This window comes from Chenopodium quinoa, unplaced genomic scaffold, assembly GCF_001683475.1.
Source record: "Chenopodium quinoa cultivar QQ74 unplaced genomic scaffold, ASM168347v1, whole genome shotgun sequence".
Taxonomy (NCBI): domain Eukaryota; kingdom Viridiplantae; phylum Streptophyta; class Magnoliopsida; order Caryophyllales; family Amaranthaceae; genus Chenopodium; species Chenopodium quinoa.
The window spans coordinates 6106583-6132752 of record NW_018743212.1 but is presented as its reverse complement, the minus strand read 5'-3'; the positions used below and the strand labels follow the sequence as shown (position 1 = coordinate 6132752).

The following is a 26170-nucleotide window of genomic DNA, read 5'->3' as shown; positions in this document are numbered from 1 at the left end:
TATGGTGCGGAAGCTGTTCTTCCAATAGAACACTACGAGCCGACTCTTCGAGTAATGCTATATGACGAAGAGGCAAACTGGGAAGCCATGCGCCTTGCATTAGACTCACTTCCTGAAAGGAGGGGCAATGCTGTCTTGCGCCATGAAATTTACCGCCTAAGAATGACTAGATCATACAACAAAAAAGTACACAGGCGTCCACTCAAAGTGGGGGACTTTGTACTTAGAAAAATGGAAGCAGTTGGTAGGGCTAATGAGTCTGGCAAACTAACTCCCAACTGGGAAGGACCCTACCGAATCTGTGAAGAGGTCAGGGACGGACAACACCAGACGGACAACCGTTGCCTCGAACTTGGAATGTAGATAATCTTAAGAAATATTTCTTTTGAATGATGTAAATAGTCAAGGGCTACTTAATAAAAGTTTGCATACTTAATATTCAATTTTGTACTAAGAGGGGCACACCTACTAACAAACAGTCGGCTACTCTCCATGTTTAATTTTTATTCTTACTTAAGAGGGGCAGGCCGCCTATACATTTACAGTCGGCTACTCTCCATTGAGTATTTTACTCTATCTTCAGAGGGGCATGCCGTCTGTACCTTTACAGTCGGCTACTCTCCATTGAGTATTTTACTCTATCTTCAGAGGGGCATGCCGTCTGTACATTTACAGTCGGCTACTCTCCATTGAGTATTTTACTCTATCTTCAGAGGGGCATGCCGTCTGTACCTTTACAGTCGGCTACTCTCCATTGAGTATTTTACTCTATCTTCAGAGGGGCATGCCGCCTGTACCTTTACAGTCGGCTACTCTCCATTGAATATTTTACTCTATCACCATAGGGGCATGCCGTCTGGACATATAGTCGGCTACTCTCCATAGAAGAGGGGCCGACCGGTTCCAAACACACAGCCACCCCCCTTATACTTAACTAAAAATGATCAGGGCCTGGCCGACCCTGTGCCTAAACAGGCGGCTACCCTCCTTTTACTTAGCACCTACGTTCACCAAGAACTAACCAAGGCCACAGGCCAAATGATCAGACCAGGCGCCAAGCCAACTGATCCAATCTTCAAAACTAATACGACCTGTCCCAACATCATAGCAGGCGTCCGGCGGCATCCCTCCGGATGAAATTCGTCGCAGAGAGCAGCTCCCTTTTGGGTGGAACATTGCTCTATAAACTAATTACACGACACCTATACGACTGTCCCCAAGGGCAACCACGTAGCCGTTTTTGAGACAAGGATAACTCTATCACTAACCAAACCAGTGGTAGCAGTTGACATCTGAGTCAGATGACCGCCTGTATTACTTGGGATAAATGCAGGGGGTACCTCTTGAGTTAATAGCCAACAAACATTGGCAAATCAAAAGGTTCAGCCGGCCTCCGCCGCCTGGTACCTTTACTACTCAAGCAGGAATGACGGCGACTGAGTAACACCAAAGTTAACTCATAGTCACTCTCTCTACCTTAGTATGGAGCCTAAAAGGTATGAGTCGTCCGCCTGTTTTTAGCAAACAGGGGCTCTCAACCACTACTCCTGCTAGGTTAACAACCTATGAGTTAAAAGCCAACAAACATTGGCGAATAAAGGGGAACAACCGGTACCCACCGCTTGATACCTCTACTACTCAGTTACTTGACGACTAGGTAACAATCATGTTTACTTGGTCATTCCTTAAAAATTTAGTATGAAACTAAAAAGGTGTTCATACAGCACCGGCTCACACTAGATTAAATATGGCGGGGAAAAGTCGGCCTAGACGGCCTAAAGTCTCTAGCCTAAAAACATGACAAGTAGGAAACCACTTTCCTACTTGGTTAATTTTATATGACGGAACCGCCTGCCTAAAGGGGATCCAGTCTTTAAAATGGTTCGAATACCGATTAGATAAATGGTCGACTGATCGTCTAGCCTGGAAACAGACGACCAGTCGTCCAGGGGCATAGGCGGCGTGACTAACTATCCGTACCTGTCTGCAACTATCGGCCATGTAAAACAGTCGGTATAGTGTACAATTGGATATCAGAATATTCAATACTTAAACAAATTTGAAGCAAAACAAAAAAATTCATTAAAAAGAAGCCGGTCATTAAAGACTGGCAAAATATTCAGAGCCTCGACCCCCTGGCCGGGTAAATACAAACAAACGGCACGCAGGCCGTGGAAAGAAGACATAAAGCTTAAGAAGGGGGCAGATCTTCAATATTAGCAGTTGCCGCCTGGTCAGCACTCTTCTTGCTGGACTCGGCTTCAGCTGCATCCTTCTTTGATGCATTAACCCCAAGCGGCACAAGCGCCACTACCGGCTCCTCCTCCTCCTCCTCCTCCAACGCCTCTTCCTCAGCAGCCGCCAACGCCTCTTCCTCAGCAGCCGCCAGGATCTCCTGATTATATCTATCAGAACACTGGCGGTACGTTTTTTCCCATGAGGCAAAGTCGGCATTGGGGAAGAGGCGGCCCCAAGTCATGCGCTGGATTTGAGCAGAGTCTTCCATCATCTCCCGGACCAGCTCTTTCTTTTCTTGCTCGGCCTTTTCCGAGAGCTCCTAAGTAAGACTCTTCTCCTGGGTCACCAGGCGTACCTTTACGCTCGCCAAGGATTTCTCCAAGGTTTCGTATGAGGACATCTTTTGGCGAAGAGGTCTCAGCTCGGCCTTGAGGTTGTTGATGGTCGCCTCCAGCTCGCTATTCCTCTTCTGGGCCGCCTCTAACTGATCCCGGATAGCGGCGGTAGCCTGCGCCTGATAATAAAGAATATCAATGGTCAGAACTTCATTTTGGGCAATTTGAAACATTGTCTTATCACAGTCAGAGGCGGCCATAGCTTTTGCAGCCTTTACCTCTTTGTTCTTCCGGTCAAGCGGCTTGCGAAGGCCGTTCACTCGGAGCAGGGCCTAAGTAAAAAGGGGAACAGGCGTCAGTTTCCAAACAAAAAGAAAACAGGCGTCCTGGAATTCAAATACTCAAAAATATGCTAAGTATACCTCAGCAAGGACCCCTGCAATCCCGTCTAGGTCAAGGGTGCCGACACCCCTGACCGCCTCCCTTTCAGCTGGAGGAACGGCCTTGATCATAGACTTGGCCACCTCGACCAAGTCAGGCTCCTGAGGGCCGGCTGCAGCAAGCATAAACAAACGGATTAAACCTAGTAAAGAAGGGAGCAAGTCTAAAATTTACAAGGACAATTTCATACTTCTAGGTGGCCAAGCTGGAGTTTTAGAAGAAGTGGCCGGCTGTTTCTCAGCCGCCGCATGTTTCCTGGCAGAACCAGGAGAGCTCGCAACAGTCGTCCTCCGGGCCTTGGGGTCCGGCTGTTGGGAAGAAGAAGCTCTTGGAGCGCCCGTCTAAAAAAGAAGAAAAGAGTCAGTATATGCATAAACACAACTCCAAAAAGAGGGTGAAAGGTTCGAAGCCCACCAAGGGTGCCCCCTTGTTGGGGGAGTCGGTAGAAGACTGTTGCATGATGGAGGCCCGCAACATGGCCGCCGCAGTCTTGCAGGCGGTAATTTTGCTCATGGCGTCCGCTGCAAAAACAAATAGCAAAGTTAATAAGTCATAACAAGAAATGCACGGAACAGCAGAGTATTCGACAGGCCGGCTACCTCTTGAGTACCGACTGCTGAGGCCACAGGCGGCCAAAAAGTACTCGTCGTAGAGCCATTTGAAGCTCGGGACGCAGTGCAGGGGTACTTGCTCTCGTACCCCTGAAGTAGAGTTCACCTTCGACTCTACTTTGAAGAGTCCTTTATCTAGGATCTCTTTCTTAGCCTTGGGGGGAACAGGCGGCATGCTGCGGCCGCCTGCAAGAAGGGGCGGATTCCTGTTCCACCTGTTGAAGCGCTTGTTCAGCTCTGTGTCTGAACTCTCAATGATAAGGAAGGTGCTCCGCCAGTCCTTCCATTTGTTTTCTTTACCTCTCGTCATGAGGTAGCCCCTGTGGCTCGTCAATTGATACCAGCCGGTACCGCCTGCCTTAGGGGTCCGGCTGAGGTAGTTCATGTGGGCGAAAGCCTCGAAGCTCGGCTCCACCCCGTGCAGTTCGCACCCGGCCACATAGCCGAGTACGTTGACCCAGGAGTTCGGGGCTAACTGCCATAACCCCAACTCATACCCATCCAAGATCCGCTGAACAGCCGGATGTAGTGGGAAGCGCAGCCCAGCCTTGATGACCGCCTCGTAGCAGCCAAAGCAGGCGCTATCATAACTGGTACCAGCCGGCCAGACGACTGTGTCTTCTGGATCCGGCACAAACACTAAAAAGCCGGGGCCCATTGTGTGGTTTGCGATAAAGCTCTCCACTTTCTCTTGCATGGTTGTGATCCGGCCCCGAGGTACCGTGCAGTAGTAGGGGGTATTTTGCTCTCGGTGAGAGGCGGATGGCTCCGCCCAATCGTCCCCCTTCTCAACTGCGTGAGAAAGCCTCGCCTCTTGCAGGCAACTCTTTTTCTCTTCTGTGTCCAGAGAAGCATGGCCAGAAGAGCTAGACTCGGAATCGTCCTCTGACGAGTCCGAAGAGGACGACTCTCCCCCTCTCCCGGAGGGGCCCGCCTCCTCTCCTTTAAAAGGAGCAGGAGAGAATGTAGAATTGTCAACTGTAAAATGGGAAGGGGTCACTTTGACTCCTCCCTCAGAACTGCCGGCTTTCAAGCCGCTTTGTTTCACTTCCACATCTGGCGCCTGGTCAGATGTTTCACTAATCGGCACCCTGTGGGAGGAGCCGTCTGAGTTTGAGATCCTGGCAGTCTTTTTTGTTCTGGCCATCATGCTATGCATAGACACAGATACAGTTGGACTTTGTATAAAGGGCAAAGATGGGTCCAGAAAAGAGCAGGCGGCACTCTTAGTCCTAGATTCAGCCGTCCCCGGTGACCGGCTGATCACTAACCTAGGTCGTGTCGTGTGCTTCCGTGGTGCCATTTAAAAAAAGAATAAAGTAAAGAGAAAATTAAGAGTAAGAGAACCGACGGTTACCTGAACGAGTGACGATTGATGAAGTTCTGAAAATCCTTTGCAGTCGGCTTGTCAGAGCAGGCGGTAGGCAGAAAGGGTCCAAAATGTCAGAGCAAGTTCAGGGGTCCGAATGTTCTCTCACAAAGTTTTCAAGTGTGAAAATGACCGAAGTCAACACTCCTTTATATAGACGAAGTAAGAAGGCGAAGGGTCACTTCCAGAATTCAAAATTTTGGCGGGAGAATCTCTCGGCCTCTCGCCGAGTGACACCTGTAGCAGGCCGTCGCCTGTTACAGGGCGATACCTGTCACAGGTAACACGTGATCAATCACGTGCCACCTGTGAGGGGCAAATGATTAGGGGATTTTTCCCCACCAATCACCATCTGACAAGTGGACCAATCAGGTTCCGCCATGTGTCCGTCACATGGGCCAATAGGAGTCTGCCACGTGTCAAGCAATGATCCGTCCACTATGGACCAATTACGACACGACACGTGTCCTTCCCATGACGCCTGGGATAACCAGTCACCTAGGCCCAACTTCCGAGGGAAGCCCAATCAGCCCAAGGTTAACCTAAACCTAGATTGACACGTTTCCCGAGGTTATAAATACCTCCCTTAATCCTCATTAAGGGAGATTACACGCTAAAAACGCAGATTACACACATTAAACACTCTCACCTAGAGAGACCCAATCACTTTAATTTCCGCATTAATTACTCCTTAATCAAGTACTAACTTGACCGTCGGAGGCGGATCTCCAATCATCCGGAGCATCCGTTTGTTTTGCAGGTACAGGCGTCTGGTTCCAGTCTCGGAATTGTAACTCTCCCGCAGGACATCAGAAAACCCCGAAACACATCCGATCATGGAAGTGGAGCTGAAGGCATCCAGCAACACATGGCCTTGCGGAGCTACATACCTCTTTCAACAAAAAGGGGAAAATAATGTGAAACGATGTCGATCAATTGATTAGATATGATGTTTTTTAAACCGGGCAAAGGTGTGCTTGTCAAGCGTAATGTTAATACACCAACTAAGTTCTACCTTGTTCTAGTTTAGGGTTGTTTTGGGTTAAGGCATTGGGTAATGGTGTTAGGTGGCATGTTTCCGCTTTGCAATAATGGTCAAATAATAAGTTTGAATGTATTTCGAATGCAACTTATGTATGCATAATATAATAGTGGCTTGATAATTAATGTTAATAACATATTGTTTTTCGTTACTTCCCTGGTATGATACTGAAGGTACTATAAACAACTTCAAGGGTACCATAAATAACTTGTAGGGTACCAAGATCAGTGTCAAGGAAACCTGAAAACAAAGTGAATGATCAATGATCAAGTAATGCCAAATATCTTGTCTTATAATCATTTTCAACTTAATTGGTAATAATATGTGACATGTGTCAATAACATAATGCAGATTGTAGCTTTTTAAAAAAAAATTACATTTTTTATTTTATTTTTATAATAAATGTGTCTCCTTGGCTTCCCTCACTACTCAGTGTCAGTTATAAAAGACAAGTTACAGACACACTTATACCTTAGAAGTCATACTAAGCTAAAGTCTGAATTTCTATCCTTAAAGGAAAAGATGCTTCCTGCCAAACTTTCCTATCTTTTCCTTTTTTTATTGACATCCTGATCCTATACATTAGAAGTAACACAAAAGTTATACTCATCCTTATTTAGGACTTTTCACATAATTATTGAACAATAAATATGTGAAAGGTCCTAAAATATGTCTTTGAAACATGTAAAGGCTAAAGAAAAATGTGAAAGGTCCTAAATATGTCTTATAGTGTACCAATTACATGTCCATCATCATAATGTTTGTCCTCTTCAGTCCAATGTTAATAATTCGGTGTGTGTGTATATATACCCATGAGGAACTTGATAATGCATATATTTTATTACTATATATATTTTTTTTTTTTGAAACAAATATTTATTACTATATAAAAATTACTAATAAGAGTTCATTTATCACTTTAGCAATCATGGGGACAAAGCCTATTACTTGAAGACCCAATCTTCCGAATCATTTATACACTAATGATGTTATACGTTTTAATTCCAATACAAATAAGTAAAGGTAACGTATAAGTTTCAATTTGAACTGAAATAAGAATGGAACCTTTTTTAACTTAATCGATTATTGACTACAAATATAGAGACATGGGGACAAAGCCTATCACGTCAAGACCCAATCTTTCATATCATTATGCACTAATGAGGAACTTATAAGTTTTAATTCAAATAAGAAAAAGTAATGGTAAGGTATAAATTTCATATCAATAAAAATAAGTATTAAACCATATTTGTTTCAATTAAAATGAGGAAGTTATAAGGAAGTTATAAGGAACTTGATTATTTTTATATTGATTAGTTAACAAAAAATACATGACCAAAACAATTTTTTTTTTTTTTTAAAAAATCAATCTTAATCATGTTTGAACCCACTCTAGCATGAACATAAAGCGCCATGATTAACAAAGACTGCAATCACAATGAAACATCCAACATTAAACATAGTAGTTGTTCTCAAAAGGTTACAAATGTTGTCAATTAAGACCATTAGAGGTACTTCAATGTTCAAAAGGATTAGGGGGGAGGGGATTAGATATACGTCCCTCTTAACTAGTTCTTAGTTAACTATCAGCTGCATAATTGTTAGACTCGTGTGTTCAATCAAACCAAACACACCAAAAAAATAAAAACCTCTTCCAGGGGCAAAATCCAAAAAATGACTGCCCACCTATAAATGCTCCAAAAAGTTACTATCCTCTAATTTTCACCTGCCCTTTAACATCCAAAAAGTTACACAGAAATTGTATTTTATATCCAAACATCATGTTGGGTGAGAAGATCATCATCATCCAGTCCCACAACACCTCTATCATCATCACCACACAACACAAAACCATCGGACTTCGCTTCCACTGTGCTAGTGAAGTACCCTACTGAACCATCTTCAGTCAACATCTCAATGCCACCAGCAGACAAGCGAGGTACTTCATCAGAGCTCACCTGCACATAATTATACCATTAGTAAGTGAAATTAGAAGAAAAAATGTTATACCTGAACATCTTATTGTTACAAGTAACATGAGGGTGTAGTGCCTTATTTTTGTTGGACTTGGTGACTGGAGTTCGCTTTTTAGGCCTCTCTACACAAGACTGATGCCTACAACTTGGATTCTATGAGGCTTTTGCGAGAAAACGGGGTCATTGACCAACACATCAGTAGATGAGGAACCACTCTCAACATAGGAAGGAGAAACACTCAAAGCACACTGATTCTCTGTCTCAGTGACAGTCCCTTTTTTCTTGGTGCTCACAGACTTTGGAGATTTCTTTTTGGAGGAAGCAGGAGATTTCTTGATTGATTTGGGTGGAGTTTTCTTAGTTGGTGTGACACTAGATATGCCTGCAGCAGTGACTGTGGCATCCAAGTTAATGTCCAACAATTAAAGTGACTCGATAACTATAGGGACACAATCAGCCAATGCAGATGCCTTAATGAATAAGGGCTCAAAATCTACCATCATTTCATCATACCTTCTCGCCTCTTCCGTCTTAGAAGGATCATGGTAAGCGACCTTGACCCTAGTGTGCTTTCTCAAAACATCCTTGCGCCAGCGATGCAAGACATACATTTCAAGGACAACAGTCACCTTATGCATATCCAAAACCTTGAGATTATCAAGTAAACAAACATTATTTACAACTACACAAATTCATGAATTAGGCATATGTAATTAAAATAACAAGCATGATGACCACAATTCGAAATTCAATAAATATATGTTGTATGTAATTGAAATTATAACCACATAGATAAGAATACCTTAATGATATGACGGCATATAATTCCATGAGTTTCAAAATGCTTGCAGTTGCAAAAAGCTTCACTGGTTTTTGCGTGTATTTTCACATGATATATCCTCGTATATTGAGTCGGGAATTCTTTCTGAGTATCATTGCACAAGACCCACACTCTGTCCTCAATCATGTGGGTAACAGTGTTAGCATCAGAATCGATGACCATTTGCAACGGGGTCAAGTACAACACCCTATTGCATACTTCTTGGACATCCAAAAACTTTGCATCTGTGTAGATTTTTCTGGAAAACCATTAAAACTAGTGATAAGTGGTCGAGAAAATCGCTGATTAGCAGCATCAGCTTGTTGCTCATCATTTGCTCATGACTCCATTGCTTGGATGTATTTCGACCCAAACTCAAACAACCGTGTGTGCTTGTCGAGGAAGCCATCAAAGAAATAGTTAATGCTCTCAACACACTGAGTTGTCTTCATTCCTGCCCAAAAGATGTGTCTCATGTAAGCAAGAACCCACATTTTCCTCTCGCTGTACAAACCTATTGAAGACAGGTGAGGAAATACACAAACCAAATTAATAGTTCCAACAGATAAAAAGATAAAGTGCAAGATTTGATACACAAATATTTTCCAAATGTTGTTAAAATAACTAACAAATTTAACAAAAACCATGAATTCATATAATGAACTAACTTATTTAACTACAACTAAGACATTTATATATAAGACTGGTGCAAAAATTAGGTAAGGGAATAGATAAAACATTACACATACTAACCTGCCAGCCACACGATTCATCCTCGAGCTTATATTTTGCAATGACAGCAGCCCAATCCTTCTCAAACTCATCGACAGTGAGGCTGTCACAAATGACATTGTGAAGTTCCACCTTAAACAATTCATAAGTCTCAAGCCTCTCAAGTTTCTGGCTGAACTTGGTAAGTATGTGCCATAAGCACCAGCGGTGACGTGTTACAGGCATAACATTGCGGAGAGCTATCCTCATTGCAGCATCTTGGTCAGTTAATATAGCCAAGGGTTTCTTGTTAGACATACACCCTAGCCAAGTTCTGAATAACCATTCAAAGGTTTCCGTATTCTCATGGGAAAGCAAGGCACATCCTAGCAGAATGCTTTGTCCATGGTGGTTTACACCGACAAAGTTTACAAATGGCAAGTCGTACTCATTTGTTAAGAACATAGAGTGAAACACAACCACATCCCCAAACTCCTCATATGCAGCCCTACTTCTTGCGTCAACCCACATAACACGGACAATTGATTGAATTTGTCTACCCTATGCATATGATAGAAGTTCTGATTATCAGTACACGTGTCGTTGAAGTAATTGAACAATGAATTCCAGTCACCATTCTTCATCTTTTCACTTCTTTCCCGGCTGATAATATTCCTCAAATCTTTCTTGGTGAAGGTCACATTTTCAACCCTATTCCTCTCACTAGCTAGTGAGTTGAAGACTTGGGTGACTTTAGACCCAACACCAACATCAATGAAGAGCTTTCTTGTCACAACAACATTGATGTCGTCTTGCCTATACATAGCAATGAAGCGAGACTTTCGAGGTGTAGGGACATAATTCTTGTGCTGTAATTCCAACCCCTTCACCACCCAATCACCAGATTTGTTTTTACAGCAGTGCATATACACGGGGCAGTCACATTTCTTTGACTTACGCAGCGTAGGCCCTTCACGTTCAGCAACCACCCTTTTCCCATTAATGCAACGCTTATAAGTACTGCTTCCATAACATTCACACTTCCACATGTACCCTCTTAGCTGATTCGTCGCAGCATCCTTCTTCTAGGTGTAAGAACCAGATGCACGAAGAATACATAAACCTTGTTGCCTTCCATAGTTCTTGAAATAAGTATCAACACCCCCCCCCCCAACTAGCAAATATCATCCCCACAAAGGGCTCATGAACAACCCCATTAGAAAGAACAGCATCATAGCACCTCATACTTTGCGTTCCATCACACAAGTATGTTGAATCTGCTACCTGATTGCCTAGGGGCCTAACCTCATCATCAGAGTCCAAGAGCACAACATCATCACGGTCCAAATTCGCACCACTTGTACTGCCACCCCTCATTATCCTAAGAACAGATGTACATCACTTTATTATAAGCACATAGAAACTTTTAAGACATTCGAGGATGACATTGATTCACAAATACGATTGCCAACATAGTGCAATAAAAAACAATTTATTCTTCGAATGGTAAACAATTGATTCACCAAATCATACACAACATGAAATTAGAAACTACCTACATTCCTCATAATCAGAATTACAAAATCGCACATCACAATAATTCATTCAACAACCTTGAGATTATCAAATACACAAACATGATTTACAAATATACAATTTCATGAATTAGCCATATTGAATACATACATGTTCTTTGCAATTGATATAACAAGCATGATGACCACAATTCAAAATTCAATACATATATGTTCTATGTAATTGAAATAATTAGGACATAGATACTTTTAAGACCTTTCTCCATTTTAGCTACACTATATGCAAAATTGCAAATCAACTACAAACAATAACGTATAAAAAAGCAAAGTTGTCTTGTTAAAATTAATAAGCAAAGTAGTAGAAGCATGTACGTTGTCTTGTTAAAATTAAACTTGCTACGTTGTATGACATCAAGACCAACTTGTTACTATCTTGATGGTTGTTAAAATTAAACTTGTTACGTTGTTGGTGATGGTTGTTCCTCTAGTAAGTACATCAAAGAAAGCTACAAAAGAAGAAACTCAATGCAACCAATGTTGTAATGCTCAACATGAACAAAGTGATGAGCAGGAAATATGTTACTCTAGTTTAGATTATGGTACTGATTCCTCATAAGCTAAAGCTAGTGACATGAACTACACTATATGAAAATCATATAGAAACACTACACCAAAGTTCTTGACAACCAAGTCATTTGTATCAAATCAAGGTTCATACTAGCAACAATTGAAATACCTATTCCAAAACCAAAACCAAAACCAAACCCAAACAAATAAGTTGTAAATTCTAAAACCCTAGAACTCCAAGAAATATAAAAGACAACACTAACATTATTAACATGATATTATCTATAAACCGTAGAAATTAGTAACATAATATTATCTAGAAACCCTAGAAATTTTGTATTAATTAACTATCTTCAATACAACAAATTATCAACTTAGTATGTTAATCCTAATTATGAAATTATCATTTTGTAACATAAAACAATTGACGAAAATCCAATTCAGAAAGCCTAGAACATAGCAAAAACACTAATTAAGATTAAAGTATAGTACCTGAATTTGTTGGTCTTTGTGGAGTTTAGTAAAGAATTCCCAGAAAACCAATTGAGAAACCCTAGAAATTTAGTTTAATACATTAATAAATTACATTAAAATCAACAAAAACACTAATTAAAATACAAACACTACTAAAATTTAAAGTATAGTTACCTGATTTTGTTTGTCGTTTTTGAGTTTACTAAATTTTCTAACTTTGATTACATTTATTAGTTCTTCATCGTTGTTTGTATTTTTGTTAAAGTTTTGGTTGAAGTTTGTAGCTTTCTCTCTCTTCCTTTTCTATCAATTTTAGGAAAGCACTGACATCAACAACAATCATCAGCATTTTGGCGGTAAATTTCCCCCCAAAAAACATACCCCGTTCCCGTTTTCCCAACGAAACAGAAAGAATTGATTTTTTTTGTTTTTCCTTTATTTTTTTAGGGAAATTATTTTTTTAATCGTGCGCTGGTCCAATTGGACCCTCTCCACTTTTGCCAAAGACTTCCTCCCTTTCTCCTCCATTAATTTCATTAATGACAAAAATGTCATTTTCAACTTATTCCTATTTCCACCCATTTATTACCTACCCTCTTTAGGTAATAAAATGGTGGGAATTTACCCCATTTATTCTCAATCCCATTCCCTTCTTTATTCCAAATCTCATCTAACAAACAAGAGATTTTTTTTGAATTGGGATTAAAATTATTCCCACTCTCAATTCCCATATTCCAAACACTCCCTTGGAGTTTTTTATGTCTTATAATTAATACCCCAAAATTGCAATTAATATAAAACGGAGGTAGTAGATTTTTATAAAATCTAGTTTGAACACTTCTTCCTTGTATTATTTCTTCGTCTTTTTTATTACATTATTCTTTATTAGGGTTTTATAAAACAATAAAAATTTCATTATCTTCTATCACGTTTATTTCATTAACAAAGTAATACTCCTTATTACATTATCTCCTATTCACGTCCACTTCAATTAAATAATTCTCCTAAAAATTTATACCCTTATAATTGGTCGAACTATATGAAACGGAGGGAGTTACTATTGTCTCGCACTTTTTCCAGTGGGTTGAGAAATTTTTTTTGTCCTTAAACCTCAAGCCAATATGAGGAAGTTATGAGGTAGAATCAAGCAGAAAAAGACAAGTAAAAATGGAAGAGGTTAGCACATGGGATAGATTGCCCAGTCTGATAATCTCATGCATGCACCCATTATCTTTTGTTGCTTCCTTGGTCTTACTTTTAGTACAAACTTTTTAAGAGTTAACAAATCTTAACATAAGATGCCTTGCCATTGGTGGTGACCAGTTGGCCGGGTTAGCCCGAACCCCTTGATCAGATCAGTCTATAGGCCGACCTCTTTTGGTCGAATTTGTTCTCTCTAGATCTAGGCCGGGAAAACCTTGAACTTGTTTTCCGGCAACGGAGTCACCAAACCACCACTACCCACCCAGCGAAACCACCACCATCGACAAACGAACCACCGACGAACGAACCATGAAGGCGAAGACGACTATCGACGATGGTTGCGTAATTTGTGTTATCTGAGAAAATGAGAGGAGAGGATCTAGTGTGGGCTAACTGGAGAAGAAGAAAAGAGGAGAGAGAAGAGAGAGAAAAAGAAATAAAAAAAAAATAAAAAATTTGTGACTGACCGCACAATGTGGCTAGCCACATATGAAATTTTGTAAAATTCAATTAATAGAAATTTATATTAAGAAGTGTGTTTTAGGGTACTTTTATTAAGTGTTATTTCTCTTATTATCATGAAAATAAAAGTAGAAAGTGTAACAAAGTATTTCCCAAAATTTATACGTAGTACAATTCTTTACAAACTTACCTATCAATTAACATGGTCAGTTTCTATTGTCTTTACAAAAACTAAAAAATTACTAGGAGTATATCTTAGGGACTTAGGAACAAAGCTACAATACAACATCAAGACAATAACACACCGGCAGAATATGAAAAGCAAATCAAAACAATAAAAATGCACCATTTGAATAAGATATGCAATCAGACAACTGAAGAATCTGCAGTATCAAATTTCACAAAGTAGAGTGAAAACTACAAAAACTAAAAATTACAGGGAATTTCCTTACACGAAAAATTGAGGACGAGATTAGCTAGTGCAAAAATATGCACCCTGCCCAAAAGCTAACTTACAACTGCTGCAAACACTTCAGACTATTATGTAAGCCTGGTTATGAGTTGTGTACATTATCAACTCTTAAAGGTGCTGATAATTGCGGGACTTTCAAGTTGAAGATTAAAAAACAGAGAAACATCCGTCAACACCATCTCAATCAATGGCTAAAAACTGCATTAGTCTCCTTGTAAGCAGTAAAGTTGGCGAACATTCCCAGAAGCTGTAACATGTATCAAGGAAACCATTAAAACCAGCAAAAAAGCACAAAACTAATAATCCATCCATCCAAGTATCTAACACCCTTCTGCTTCATATAGAATTTTCTTTTTTCTCTAGTTGTGAAAAAATACTTACAAGAAAATTAGGCCCTGTTCGTTATCTTTTGTTTGTTTCCAGCCTTTTGTTATTTTTTTAAACAAAACCAAAAACTGAAAACCAGAGTGTTCACATTTTATGCTGTCAAATTTCTAAATTATCATAATTTCAATACGATTGACTAATTATGATTGATTATATGACATACATCGTATGAAAAAAAAAACAAAAAAAAAAAAACAAAAACAAAAACCAAAAAAATTACAGCGATACTGAGCTGTCCTATGCATATAATGTATTAGTTTCAATAATCTGGTTCATAAAGCTGATAAAGCACACAATCTAAGCATCAGCGACATATCTAGAGGTTAAGCCTTTACCGTATAACCAATCTTTAAACAACACATGAAGTGCAGATGACAGTTCTCGCTTCTTGCTCTCATCTAGGGGAGTTTCCTGCAGAACTTGCTTGACCTCCCCCAGGTTTGTGTTCTGAAGGATAAGAGTCATTTAATTAGACAATATATAAAAATCACAATATCATATCTAACTTATTTAGGAGAATTCAAAACATACATTTTTATGCTGAGAATTCATGTAAGCCTCAGGCAAAGAAAATGGGTTGTCTTTAGTGGCTCCAGGTACTTCACCACCAAACCAGTTCGGAATCTGCATAAACAAATTGAACAATGACATGCAATTTCATAATCAAAGTAAATAAAATAAAAAATCTATTTCAGTCTACAAATGAATCTGACTATAGGCAGTCAATTTTTTTGATGTCCTTGAATTCATCAGACATGAGCATAACTCAAATTGGAGAAGGATATAGCCCCTTGGGTCCCCTTTATTGGGACTATGTTTCTATTTATTTTTGTTTCTAATTGGTCAGGGGCTCGGGAAATATTACAGACCTTACCAGGAGTTAGCCGCACCCATAAATGATATGACTACAACTGTTACTTTACTCATGCGAGTATGTGACACAAGTCAGTAACCTATATGGTAAATAAATTTAACAGCTCCAATTATTTAGGTAAACACATTCAACAACTCCAATTATTATTATTATTATTATTTTATTTTTTATAGTCTTTTACATCTTAGAAGATTTCGCTAAAACCCTACTCACTTAGTTTTTGACCTTCTGGAAAAGTATGAGTCAAACAATTAATGGTGGTTGTTCTTGAATCTATAGTACCTTTAGTGATTCCTATACCTGTCATGTTTCTTGGATTATCTACAGTTGGTGTTCAGGCTCTTATATTTCCAACTTTGGCTGCAGCTTATATAGGCAAATCCCTGGAAGATCATCATTGATTATTTGATTCAACTTAAAACGAGTCTATCTCTTGGTTAAGATCCAGCTAATATGTGTGGTTCAAGAAACTTTATCAAGAAAACCCATCAAAATAACCTATTTTATTTAGAGCATGTAAATATAAAGATACATAGTCTACTAAGTCTAGTCTGCCTTTAATGAAGCACATAACCTCAGGCACATTTCCAGCACAATTTCTTTTAAAAAGGAGGGAATTCCGCATACATATTCAAAAGATGAAAAGATCCGAAGTAACGAAAATGCGTAACCAGAGACTGATAACAAATACCTAGTACTGAACAGATAAAGCAACATAAACAGAAGCAGCAGGTTGTAAGGAATTTAAGCTTACCAAAAAGTTAGTAAACTGATCTGGATCCAGCGGTGCAGCTGTCTCAGCTTGAGCATCAGAAACACCTGCAGGGTGTGATAACGAATCATGTGGATCAACCACACCCAATGGCAAAGGTTCATTCCACTGGTTGATAGTGGGCTCAATACCAACTTGACTCATGTGTTCCTCCAATTGAGGGTAAAAAGTATTGTATGGTGCCACCTGAAAATTCATCAAGGATAAAAGATTCTCTCATAAACAAGCAGTCAACAGGAGTATGCAAGAAAAGAATCAAGCAAAGCTTCACAATACACCGGCACAGGAAAAAATCATAGGAAGAAAAGAAATTAAAAAAGATTGCATGCTCCCTAGAGGGGAAAAAAAAAGTAAATAAACTTCACTGGCGATATCTATGGCCTAAAAGGGGGTTGCCACCTAAATCAACAAAATATGCACATAGGGGATTGGGTAAGGAGTTGAGGACAAGACCAACACTGATTATGAGCCATTAGAAAGTAAAAGAAAGAATATTACAATGTACTTCAAGGTCTGACAAAAGCCTCCCTCATAAAACTTAGATATCTAAGCAAAATCTGATGCAAGCAGTCAACAGTCATAACCAAATTAAGCTAACTAATTAGTATGCACAGCTGATAGCCTGATACCAGAGGCCTTACATTCATTACTTAAACAAATAGGCTTAAGGTCACTTCAAATTCTATTAGCATAAATTACCAGATACCCCTACTAATTGCAGGCCTCCATTCTTAAGTATTTGTTCACAGAAAACTGGCAAAATGCTAAGCCACACACATGAGCAGTTAAATAAATCACAGTCACAAGAAGGGATTGATTTTGTAATTTAGTTAATAGTCAATTTTTCCACAAAACCAATCATGCCCATTAATCCAAGACCTAATTAGTAATTAGCCAAAAGCCATCAATCAATTTGAGGTTGTGCCAACTGAACTACTGAAGTACTCTCAATAAGAGACATTTCTCAGCAGACTCAATATTTAAAAAGGATGCACAACCCTCTGAGTAAACAATCCTCGAAGTTGCTATTATCAATGCTGAAATCATGCAGGCAACAAACAAAAATTTGACAAATGTGTTTCTTTATGTTGTGCTTGAGCATCAGCTCCCTGTTTGCTTCTCATTAGTTAAATTAATATTCTGTTCAGTAGCCTCACAGGCAATCTTCTATGGCTAATAACATTGAGAAAAGTGAATAAATTTCTTACTTGGATTATCATCTGAAGATGCACTAAAGATTATCATTGATTTGTATCCTACCAATCATTTGGACGAATTAAAATGCACACGTATGGAAATTAAACACCCCCTCTGCCAATAGAATGGGTATGGTGTGGACCATAAATTCCATGTATAGACAGTAACCCAAACTATATTTTGAATGATAATCCAAGAATCACAATATTTAAGCTCACACAAGTGAATTTAGTAAAAATTTTATCTAGAGGTTAAAGGCCTGCAAGTAAAACAAGATAGAAAAGATCTATGGCATAGCGCAAGGCTACAAAGGCACTTGCAACGAAACTGTTGGAAGTAAACTCACATTAAAGTTCGGGTTATTAAAAAATAACCAAAGTTGGGATTACTTTGGGCAGATGAGGCAAAGTTGGGATTTTTCTGGGCAATTTTTCCACTTAAAAAAAAAAAAAAAAAAAAAACAATTTGTAGCACTTACTATTTGAAGAATACGAAATAAATCCTATGTCCACAAAAACCTTTACTATCACAAGTGCACAGCAATACAGCAAAAGACCCAACATTCCATAAATTGTTTTCTAGTGAGGCATGTCACAGTGCTGTCTGCCCATTTCAGTTAACTTCACTGGCACCATCCTCAACCCCTAATTCTGAGCAAGTGACCATATAAGTAAAGAAAACCATCTATCATCCATAAGAGTGATTTTCGTAGTTGAGGTTTCAGCCATTAGTTGATAGCCATTCATCCCTTATTACATGGTCATTAAGCTACACAATTCATTTGTATAACTGAATATTTAAAATTATAGTACAAAACAACTTACAATTATAAAACCTACCCTCTAGCTCACACAATTTTAATGAATATCATTTATGCCTCAACATTCTTATACAAGAGTATCTTTCCCACATTTAACTAATTCCGTCCTGCGGAGAAGTGACTTCTAGTAGCTGGCTATTGTTGGCAGCATATTTCTAACTCATCAAACACTACAGTACATGACAAAATTGACTTGCTTTCTAATATTCTATTAAGGCTACAAAACAGTCATGATAAAGAGCTAAAAATGATCAAGGCCTCGTTAGTTTCAAAGGTCAGTTACTCCTTTACTCTGGCCATCAACTCATTCTTAGAAACAGAAGATATGATGGCTTTGTGTGTGTGTGTGTAGAGAGAGAGGGAGGGAGGGAGGGGGGGGGGGGATCAGTCAAAGACCAACAATCAAACACAAAAAGGTGATGGATCAATGTATTGCAAAAATGTTAGTGGATACTTTTAAGCATAGAGAAATATGGAGCATATACATTTGGAGACTGATGGTGAAGTTGCAAATAACAGTGGCATACCTGTAGTTTATGATTATCACCAATAATAAGAGGTCTTTGATTGACTCCCAAGTAAAACATGCACTCACGACAGTTGGCAATACAAATTCGTTTTGCTGCAGAGATGACATGAACTCGCTCACAGTGTTCTACTCTTAGAGCCTGTTGACATGATCATTGTCATAACAACTGTGCTGTCAGTTTCACATCTAAATCAGAACTCACATTTAGGAATCTCCAACTAAATTAAACAAATAAAGAAATTCATGGGATCATCTGGGTCAGTAAAGATGAGAAATATAACTTATTCCACAACTGGATCATTACCTTACCAACAGCTCCAAGAACTATAGTTGCATCAGAGCAGCCATATATGGTGGCATATCTCAAGGGTGCCAAAATATAGATAACAGAATCATGGCAATTCAGAACCTTAAGAGAAGAACCTTTCACGTCAGCTGCTTGTTTCACATATGAGGACTTAGAAATCCCTTCAATAAAAGTCAGGCCTCTTGAGCTTGTTGAAGCCTTAGCTGAGCTTGAATTGGCATCAGACATAGCAATGTCTTGATCAGAGCCATTTTCTTTTGCAGTGGCCCTCTCAGCTATACGTTCCAAGGCATCAGCTATCTTCTGCAGAAGCCAATCATGAACTTGTGCTGCAGGTACAGGTGCAGCAGGCATATCAGGGTCTGAATTTGCAAAAAAGGGTGCTGCTTGGCTTAATGGTACTACTTCAGACCCCTTCACACCAAATTGTATCAAAAAGCCAAGGTGTTCAAACCTTTCCATTGGCAATACCTGTCATAAAATGTAGTTCAGATAAATCAACAAAAGTTGAGAGAAGGAAAATAAAAAGGCACAACAAAGAAAGAAATATAGGGGGTCCAAATATAGCAGTTCCTCAAATTATTATTTTTTTTCATGACAAAGACCAAACTTTTACAGATGGTATAACATTTTCTTCCAAATTAGAAGAACAATTAACTACCTCATATAATTCCTTTAGCAAGCAACATTGCAAAATTAACTTTTCTGGTCAGCTATACACAGAGCATCAATAGGACTACACTACAAGCACCATAAAAATGACCAAGAACAAACCCTTTTTTTTTTTTTTTAATGGATGGTATACCATTTTATCTAAATTAGAAAAGAAAAAAAAACTAACAATCTCATATAATTCCTTTATTCAACAATGCAAAATTACCTTTTCTGGACAGCTAAACAAATTTACTAACTTCAACTACTCAATGTACCGCATGGATAGTTAAACTACCCCTTTGCTTCTCTTTTTTCCCTTTGACACGTATGACAAATGACATGTTGCCCACAGAAAATTTTATCTGTCAGTTAGCATGATGACAATAAAATTGATCAAGGACTCAATTATAAGTCTTGACCTGCATTGTTACTACAAAGATCACAACTAGAAACAAAGTGGTCTTGGTATCTGTCCCACATCAATCCCTCACACTAGTGTTAAGGAACCATGAGATAATAAAAGCTCTGGTTGATCACTTTTCAATGCACACACAAACATCTACCATACATCTCTCAATCTACAACACATAATATGAATAAAGCAGTAAATCAATCAAGAGAAGTGAGAAAATAATTCTTCCAGGAATAAACAACTCTATGATAGATGATAGTTGCAACTAACCAGAGATTCGTCACCTTCCCCTTCAACTGGCTCTGCTAAGAGAGTGAGGATATTTGCCAAGTGTTTTTGCAAGTAAGATAATTGATGAGCTTCTTCATCTGCTTGTGATGGCATGAATTTACGAGTATTACTGCGTACAAGCTGCAAAAGGAGTAGACATCTTGCAGTCAGATACCAAAAGCAGATAGTTGATGGTATCATTCCTATCACAGAGGGGTAAGTAGCAACCAAAGTAGTTAGCAAGAACTGCAATAGTACTAATTTGCTGATTCATATTACTAAAGATAAACATTCAACTCCACCTCCGTTCAAGATTGCCATGTGTTAAATAAATCTGAATATTAGGTATTTTGTACAGAAACTAACAGAATGCAGGATTAAGCTCAAAATTAACCTAGAAAAAGTAACTTATGAAAAGTTCAGAAGACACAAATTCATGAGTATCCTTAAACATCAGTTGACAGATCCACCAGTATTCTAACAGTGTTTGGGAACCAAGGTTTAGTAAGGAAATATAAAAAGAGGAAACCAACGACAATACAATGTCAAATAATCTCCTTTCAGGTAACCTATGTAGCATCAACACAAAAACAAGAACAGAAACAGAAACAAATGGACCAACTGAACAACACCTAGTGCCTCAAAATTTTGAAAAAAGAAGCCTTAATGAGGATTAGAGGGGAAAAAAAAAAAAAAAAAAAAGAATCCGCCTTTTTTTGGAGCACTCCACTACTTTTCATAATCCCTCTCCCTCTTCTTGTTTGACCATTCACACCCCTATTTTGTTTTCCTTAACACTTTGTTTGGATTGAAGGAAATAGAGGAAAGGAAGGGAAGAGAAATTGAAGGATGGATAATCTTTCATTTGGATAACAAGTGAGGAAGGAAGAGAATTGGAAGGGAAAGAAATAAAGGGATTAAATTGCAAGAAATTGATCCCTCCAACAATGGAAAGATTTGGAAGGAAAACTCGTCATTTTTCCCTCCCCTCCCCTTCCTTTCCCACCCCTTTTCCTCCCTCCCCTTCTCTTCCTTCCCCCGAATCTATCCAAACAGACTGTAAAACTTTCCATTCCCATGTTATTTATAAGATTAATTATGCCTTCCACATTACTACGTCCTCTTTCCATTTCTCCAACCAGAAAAGGTATGAGCAAGTGCTTATATATTCACTCATCCATTGATCACTTGAAGTAAGCAAAACATATCACAAAGCCATTGGTTGTGAAGAGAGAGTGAGAGAGATCAGTTGGTGAAGCCAAGCCTTTAAACCTCACAAAAAGCTTTTGCCAACAATACTTACCTAAACTATATCTCCCTTCTTTTTATCTCTTTGTGCCACCGATAGGCCTAATAATGAGCGCATTTACACACTTAACATTACACCTCACAAATGTTTCAGCCATGACACCATAGTTTTGGGGGATGTTTTGTTCAAATTTCCTGACGTTTCACCTTTTTACCTATAGTCCTACACACTACCAAGATATTTGGACCTATACCAAATCAATTTCACCTAAATAAACTTTTTACATGTGTTAATAACCAAAGTTAGGGGAGAAAAGAAGATCAAGTCACAAATATCTGTCTTCATTTGTTTCTTACCTTCTGATCTTACTCCTCTCAGAACTTACATTTTCATTTACATTTTAAAGGTCAGCAATCTAAATTGAAAATGGGTATAATGAAGGAATGAATGTACTAAGAAAATTAGACTTGGTCAGACTCGTAGGTTGTAGATATCTTTTCGAAATGAATTCAAAGCTGGTAGTTTCTGATCCACATTCCGAGTCGGACTAGGTTTTGGGAGTCTTGCTTATTAATCAGCTCGAATTCTATACCATCAGGTCCGGCCAATGCCATTCCTAATCAGGTGGATAATAGGTATGCCGATATAAGCTGATAGTGGATATCCACTTAGGTTGTGAGCCAAGTGTAAATCTATGTCCATACCCACTTGGGAGGATGTAGACATTGGATATACACCTGCCATGGGTGCTAGGTAAGGTGGATATGTGTATCTATGTATAAAAAGGCTCAAGGTGCACCAAGGCATTTCGGAGTTCCTTGCGCCTCAGTGAGCCTTAGCTGCACCTCATCGAAGTCGCCTCGCCTAGACCATAAAAAGCGCATGACCTCTAACGCCTTAGGCTCGCTTTTTCAAACATTGATGTGTATAAGGGAGGAGATATCTGCCTCCCCTTCTTCATGAACGTGTCTAAAAATTAATAAAGTACGCACTCCTTTGTCTACAACTATTTTTAGTCACTTTTCCCTTTCAAAAACAAGTATGGTTGCCTTTACATTTATGTGCCACATTTGACTTTTAAGATTTAAAAAAAAAAAAAGTTATAATTTCAAAATAATCTAGCGAAAGTACTCCACCAGAAATTAAGCTAAATAAATAACTCAATATAATTTTTGAAAAATTTATTGTTAAATTAAGCCTAGCCAAGTGTGGAATAGTATTTAAGAAGAATAAGTTAATAAAATAAAAAAAAATGATAGGCTACAGATGTCTCTAAACCAATAGCTTAGTACACTGATTAGATAGAAAAGTAAATGTATCAAGAGTTAAGACCTTTGCTTGACAAATGTGAGATCTATTCTTTTTAGGGTGTATTTTGATTCACTTGGTTTTCATTTATATGAGCTTAATAAGCTGTAAATTGAACTTGGGTAACCCTTACTAACCTTTAGTTGAACTTAGCTAACTTTAATAAGTTTGCTTGACTTTAAAATAAACTAAAGACTAAGGCCATTTAGTGTGATTGTGTGATTGGGGTAATTATGAGAGATAATGACAAAAAGGGGTTGTGAGAATGGAATAAGAAAACTTCAAACTAACACATGCCATCTGATGCTTCCTCTTCCCTTTCACTCAAGTTTGTGGTTATAAGGTAAATGAAATTCAAAGCTAATGATCCTTTAGTGCAATTTTTTTGTAAAGAAAGTTGGCGAAGGGAGAAGATTGTTATCTAGTGCAGATTAGTATGTTCACATCTTCACAATGCCTTACCAGTGCAACTAACTCAAAGAAGTTTCTTTCTCTAGACTATAGCTTTTTTTCCAAAGAGGAGGGAGCTTCTTTGCACGTTATCATGGCCCCCAGATTTTAAGATGATAACAAAAACTAATATTAGAGTTTAGGATCCGCCATATTCAAAAGCTTTAATCACACTTGATTAAAAAACCCTAATACCCTGTTCTCAGCATACCTCTACTCTTAAGCCAATAATAATTGTTTTTTTAAGTTAATGACAGTACCTACCTGTTTAATCCTAGGCCAGCATAGTGCTAAATAACACTCTTGGCGAATAATTATAACTTGTTCTAATAGGCAAATAACATTGCACTCTTAAGAAAGCAAGATTTCACTCCATATCCTTGTTCTCTTCTTACAATGCCATCAAAACCTTCTCACCTAAAGAACTGTTCCAAACCGCAAAACAAAATTAACCCAACTATTACATCCTCTATACCAAAGTTGCTTTAACTGTCTCATTCCATTTCATCAAACTAACTAGCGCAGATTAGTATGTTCACAATGCCTTTCCCTGTGCAACTAACTCAAAGAAGTTTCTTTCTCTAGACTCTTAACTTTTTTCCAAAGAAGTGAAGCTTCTTTGACCATTATCATAACCACCAGATATTAACAAAAACTAATATTGGAGTTTAGGATCTACCATATTCAAAAGATGTAATCACATTTGATTAAAAAACCCTAACACCCTGTCCTCAGCATACCTCTTATTTAAAGCCAATAATAATTGCATAATTAAAATGATGACAGTATCTACATTCAGAATCCTGAGTCAGTCTAAGCAATAACACATTTCTCGACGTATTATTTGATCTATCTAGCCTTGATCCTATCCTAACCAAAAACTCTCCTTGCATTAACTGTCAAGGTGTCTCCTCATCTCATACAGGGCTAATAACCTGGTGGAAGATGAGAAGGAGCAAAAACTATAGAAATAAACAAATCCTTCTCTAACCCGTGAACAAATTCATTACACATATACAAAAACCATGAGTGATCAAATGAAAGCAACTTCAATAGGCACAAACTTCTGCAGGTATGACGTCATACCTTTACTCTTTAGACCCCATAGGATACCATCAAAGGGGGAAAGATTACAAAGAGCTGAAGGCCTCCTCACACTTATTGTCACATTGCATAAATAATTAAAGCCAAGTAATCACCAAAGCCTTCCAACAAAATATAACCTAATGCCCTGCACAAGCAATCGAAATCACTCCTACCCAAAGAAACTTCTCTTGTTTGTCCCACAAGGAGGAAGCTCTACATCCCCAAATTGCACCTGAAACCCCGCACAAGCACCAGGAATCATTCCGCACAATAACCATAAATTGTTTTTCAAGGAAATATTCTTCTAATTCGCAAAATAACATTACACTCATCAAAAGCAAGTATAAATTCCATACCCTTGCTTTCATCTTACAATGCCACCAAAACCTTCTCCCCTAAAGAACTGTTCCGAATCACAAAACAAAATTAACCCAACTATTACCTCCTTTGTACCAAAGTTGCCATCAATTTCTCATTTTATTCTATCAAACTATCTCCTTCTCGCCATACCTCCCATTTGAATTTCCAAAACCTCCAATCAAATTTCAAGCAAAATAACCAAGCACCTAAGTTTCAAATTCTCGATTCCAACAGTACTACCCTATAAGTTACAACAACACAACATCCTTTCTTGCAAATGCCAATCAACAATCAATCAAAACTCACCCAAGAAACAACCAAATACATTTCTTCATTTCACAGCAAAAATCATAAAAATCAAAAAATAAATTGAAAAATTAAAACCTAAAAATTTACCTGAAGAGGAGAGAGAGCAGACAAATACCCATCAAACGCCGAAGTCGAGGGCCAAACATCAGCAACGGCAGCAGAATCCTTATGAGTCCTAGGCAAAAGCCTTTTATAAGACTGAATATACAAAAACAAGATCAAATCATACACATTCACCCCAATCGCCGGCACATTATCAGGCTTCGCAACAACAAGAGGATCAGAATCAGTCGGAAGAACAGCGGCAATCGTATCGATAACAAGCCTGGAATGTTCCTCGGAGATTTGCAGAACATCGGCGACAATCGACGAGTTAACTCGGAGAGAATCAGCGTGTTGAAGAAGCTTCTCTTTGAGGGATCCGATGGAAGCGGCGGCGTCGGAGAAGATGAGCTTCGGGATTGGAAGGAGGCCGTACTCGAAGGGTTCGCGACGAGTGTGGAGTGTGATTGGATCTTTGGTCGGCGTAGATGGCGGAGAAGAAGAAGGTGGTGCGTCGGTGTTTTCCGCCATGGAAATATGGAAATGGAGGAGAGAGAAAATGGAGGTGAGGAGAGGAGAGAGAAAATGGGGGGATTTTTTGGATCGAGAAAATGATGAAGTTTTTAAAAAGAGGAGAGAGAAAGAGTGAGAAGTGGCGGTAAGAGAGGAAGAAAGAATAGTAAAGAGGTGTTAGCTCCGCCACATGATGGTTAATCACGGTGGTTGGTTCATCGTTTCTTTAGATTTTGTGTGTATATTTTGAGTTTATTTATGAAAATTATGAAAATAACTAATGCAAAATCTTACAAAATTTTATTTTATGTATTTATTATGGTTTTGATTATTACATTACACTAGGTTACATTATTGTGATGTGAGTCATTGTTA

The 26170-nt window shown here is 38.7% G+C and overlaps 1 protein-coding gene across 1 annotated transcript; it reads right to left on the bottom strand.

Moving 5' to 3' along the window:
• Window positions 1-14110: 14110 nt before the first annotated feature.
• On the bottom strand, window positions 14111-26082 carry LOC110734551 (TBCC domain-containing protein 1-like). Its single transcript, XM_021914722.1, has 8 exons — window positions 25328-26082; window positions 20479-20619; window positions 19140-19613; window positions 18834-18974; window positions 16272-16475; window positions 15175-15267; window positions 14979-15090; window positions 14111-14503 (listed from the first exon to the last, which is right to left on the bottom strand). Exons 1-8 carry the CDS (start codon window positions 25811-25813, stop codon window positions 14460-14462), a joined length of 1695 nt encoding a protein of 564 aa, XP_021770414.1. The 5' UTR covers window positions 25814-26082; the 3' UTR covers window positions 14111-14459.
• Window positions 26083-26170: the final 88 nt, after the last annotated feature.

Bases quoted from the DNA above. Each gene is read 5' to 3' on its own strand.
- LOC110734551 (XM_021914722.1), bottom strand. From the start codon at position 25,813: ATGGCGGAAAACACCGACGCACCACCTTCTTCTTCTCCGCCATCTACG. The intron at 18,975-19,139 runs GTAATGATCCAG...TCATGTCAACAG, and splicing joins TTCTTGGAGCTGTTGGTAAG to GCTCTAAGAGTAGAACACTG. The intron at 15,268-16,271 runs GTAAGCTTAAAT...TTGTTTATGCAG, and splicing joins ATCAGTTTACTAACTTTTTG to ATTCCGAACTGGTTTGGTGG.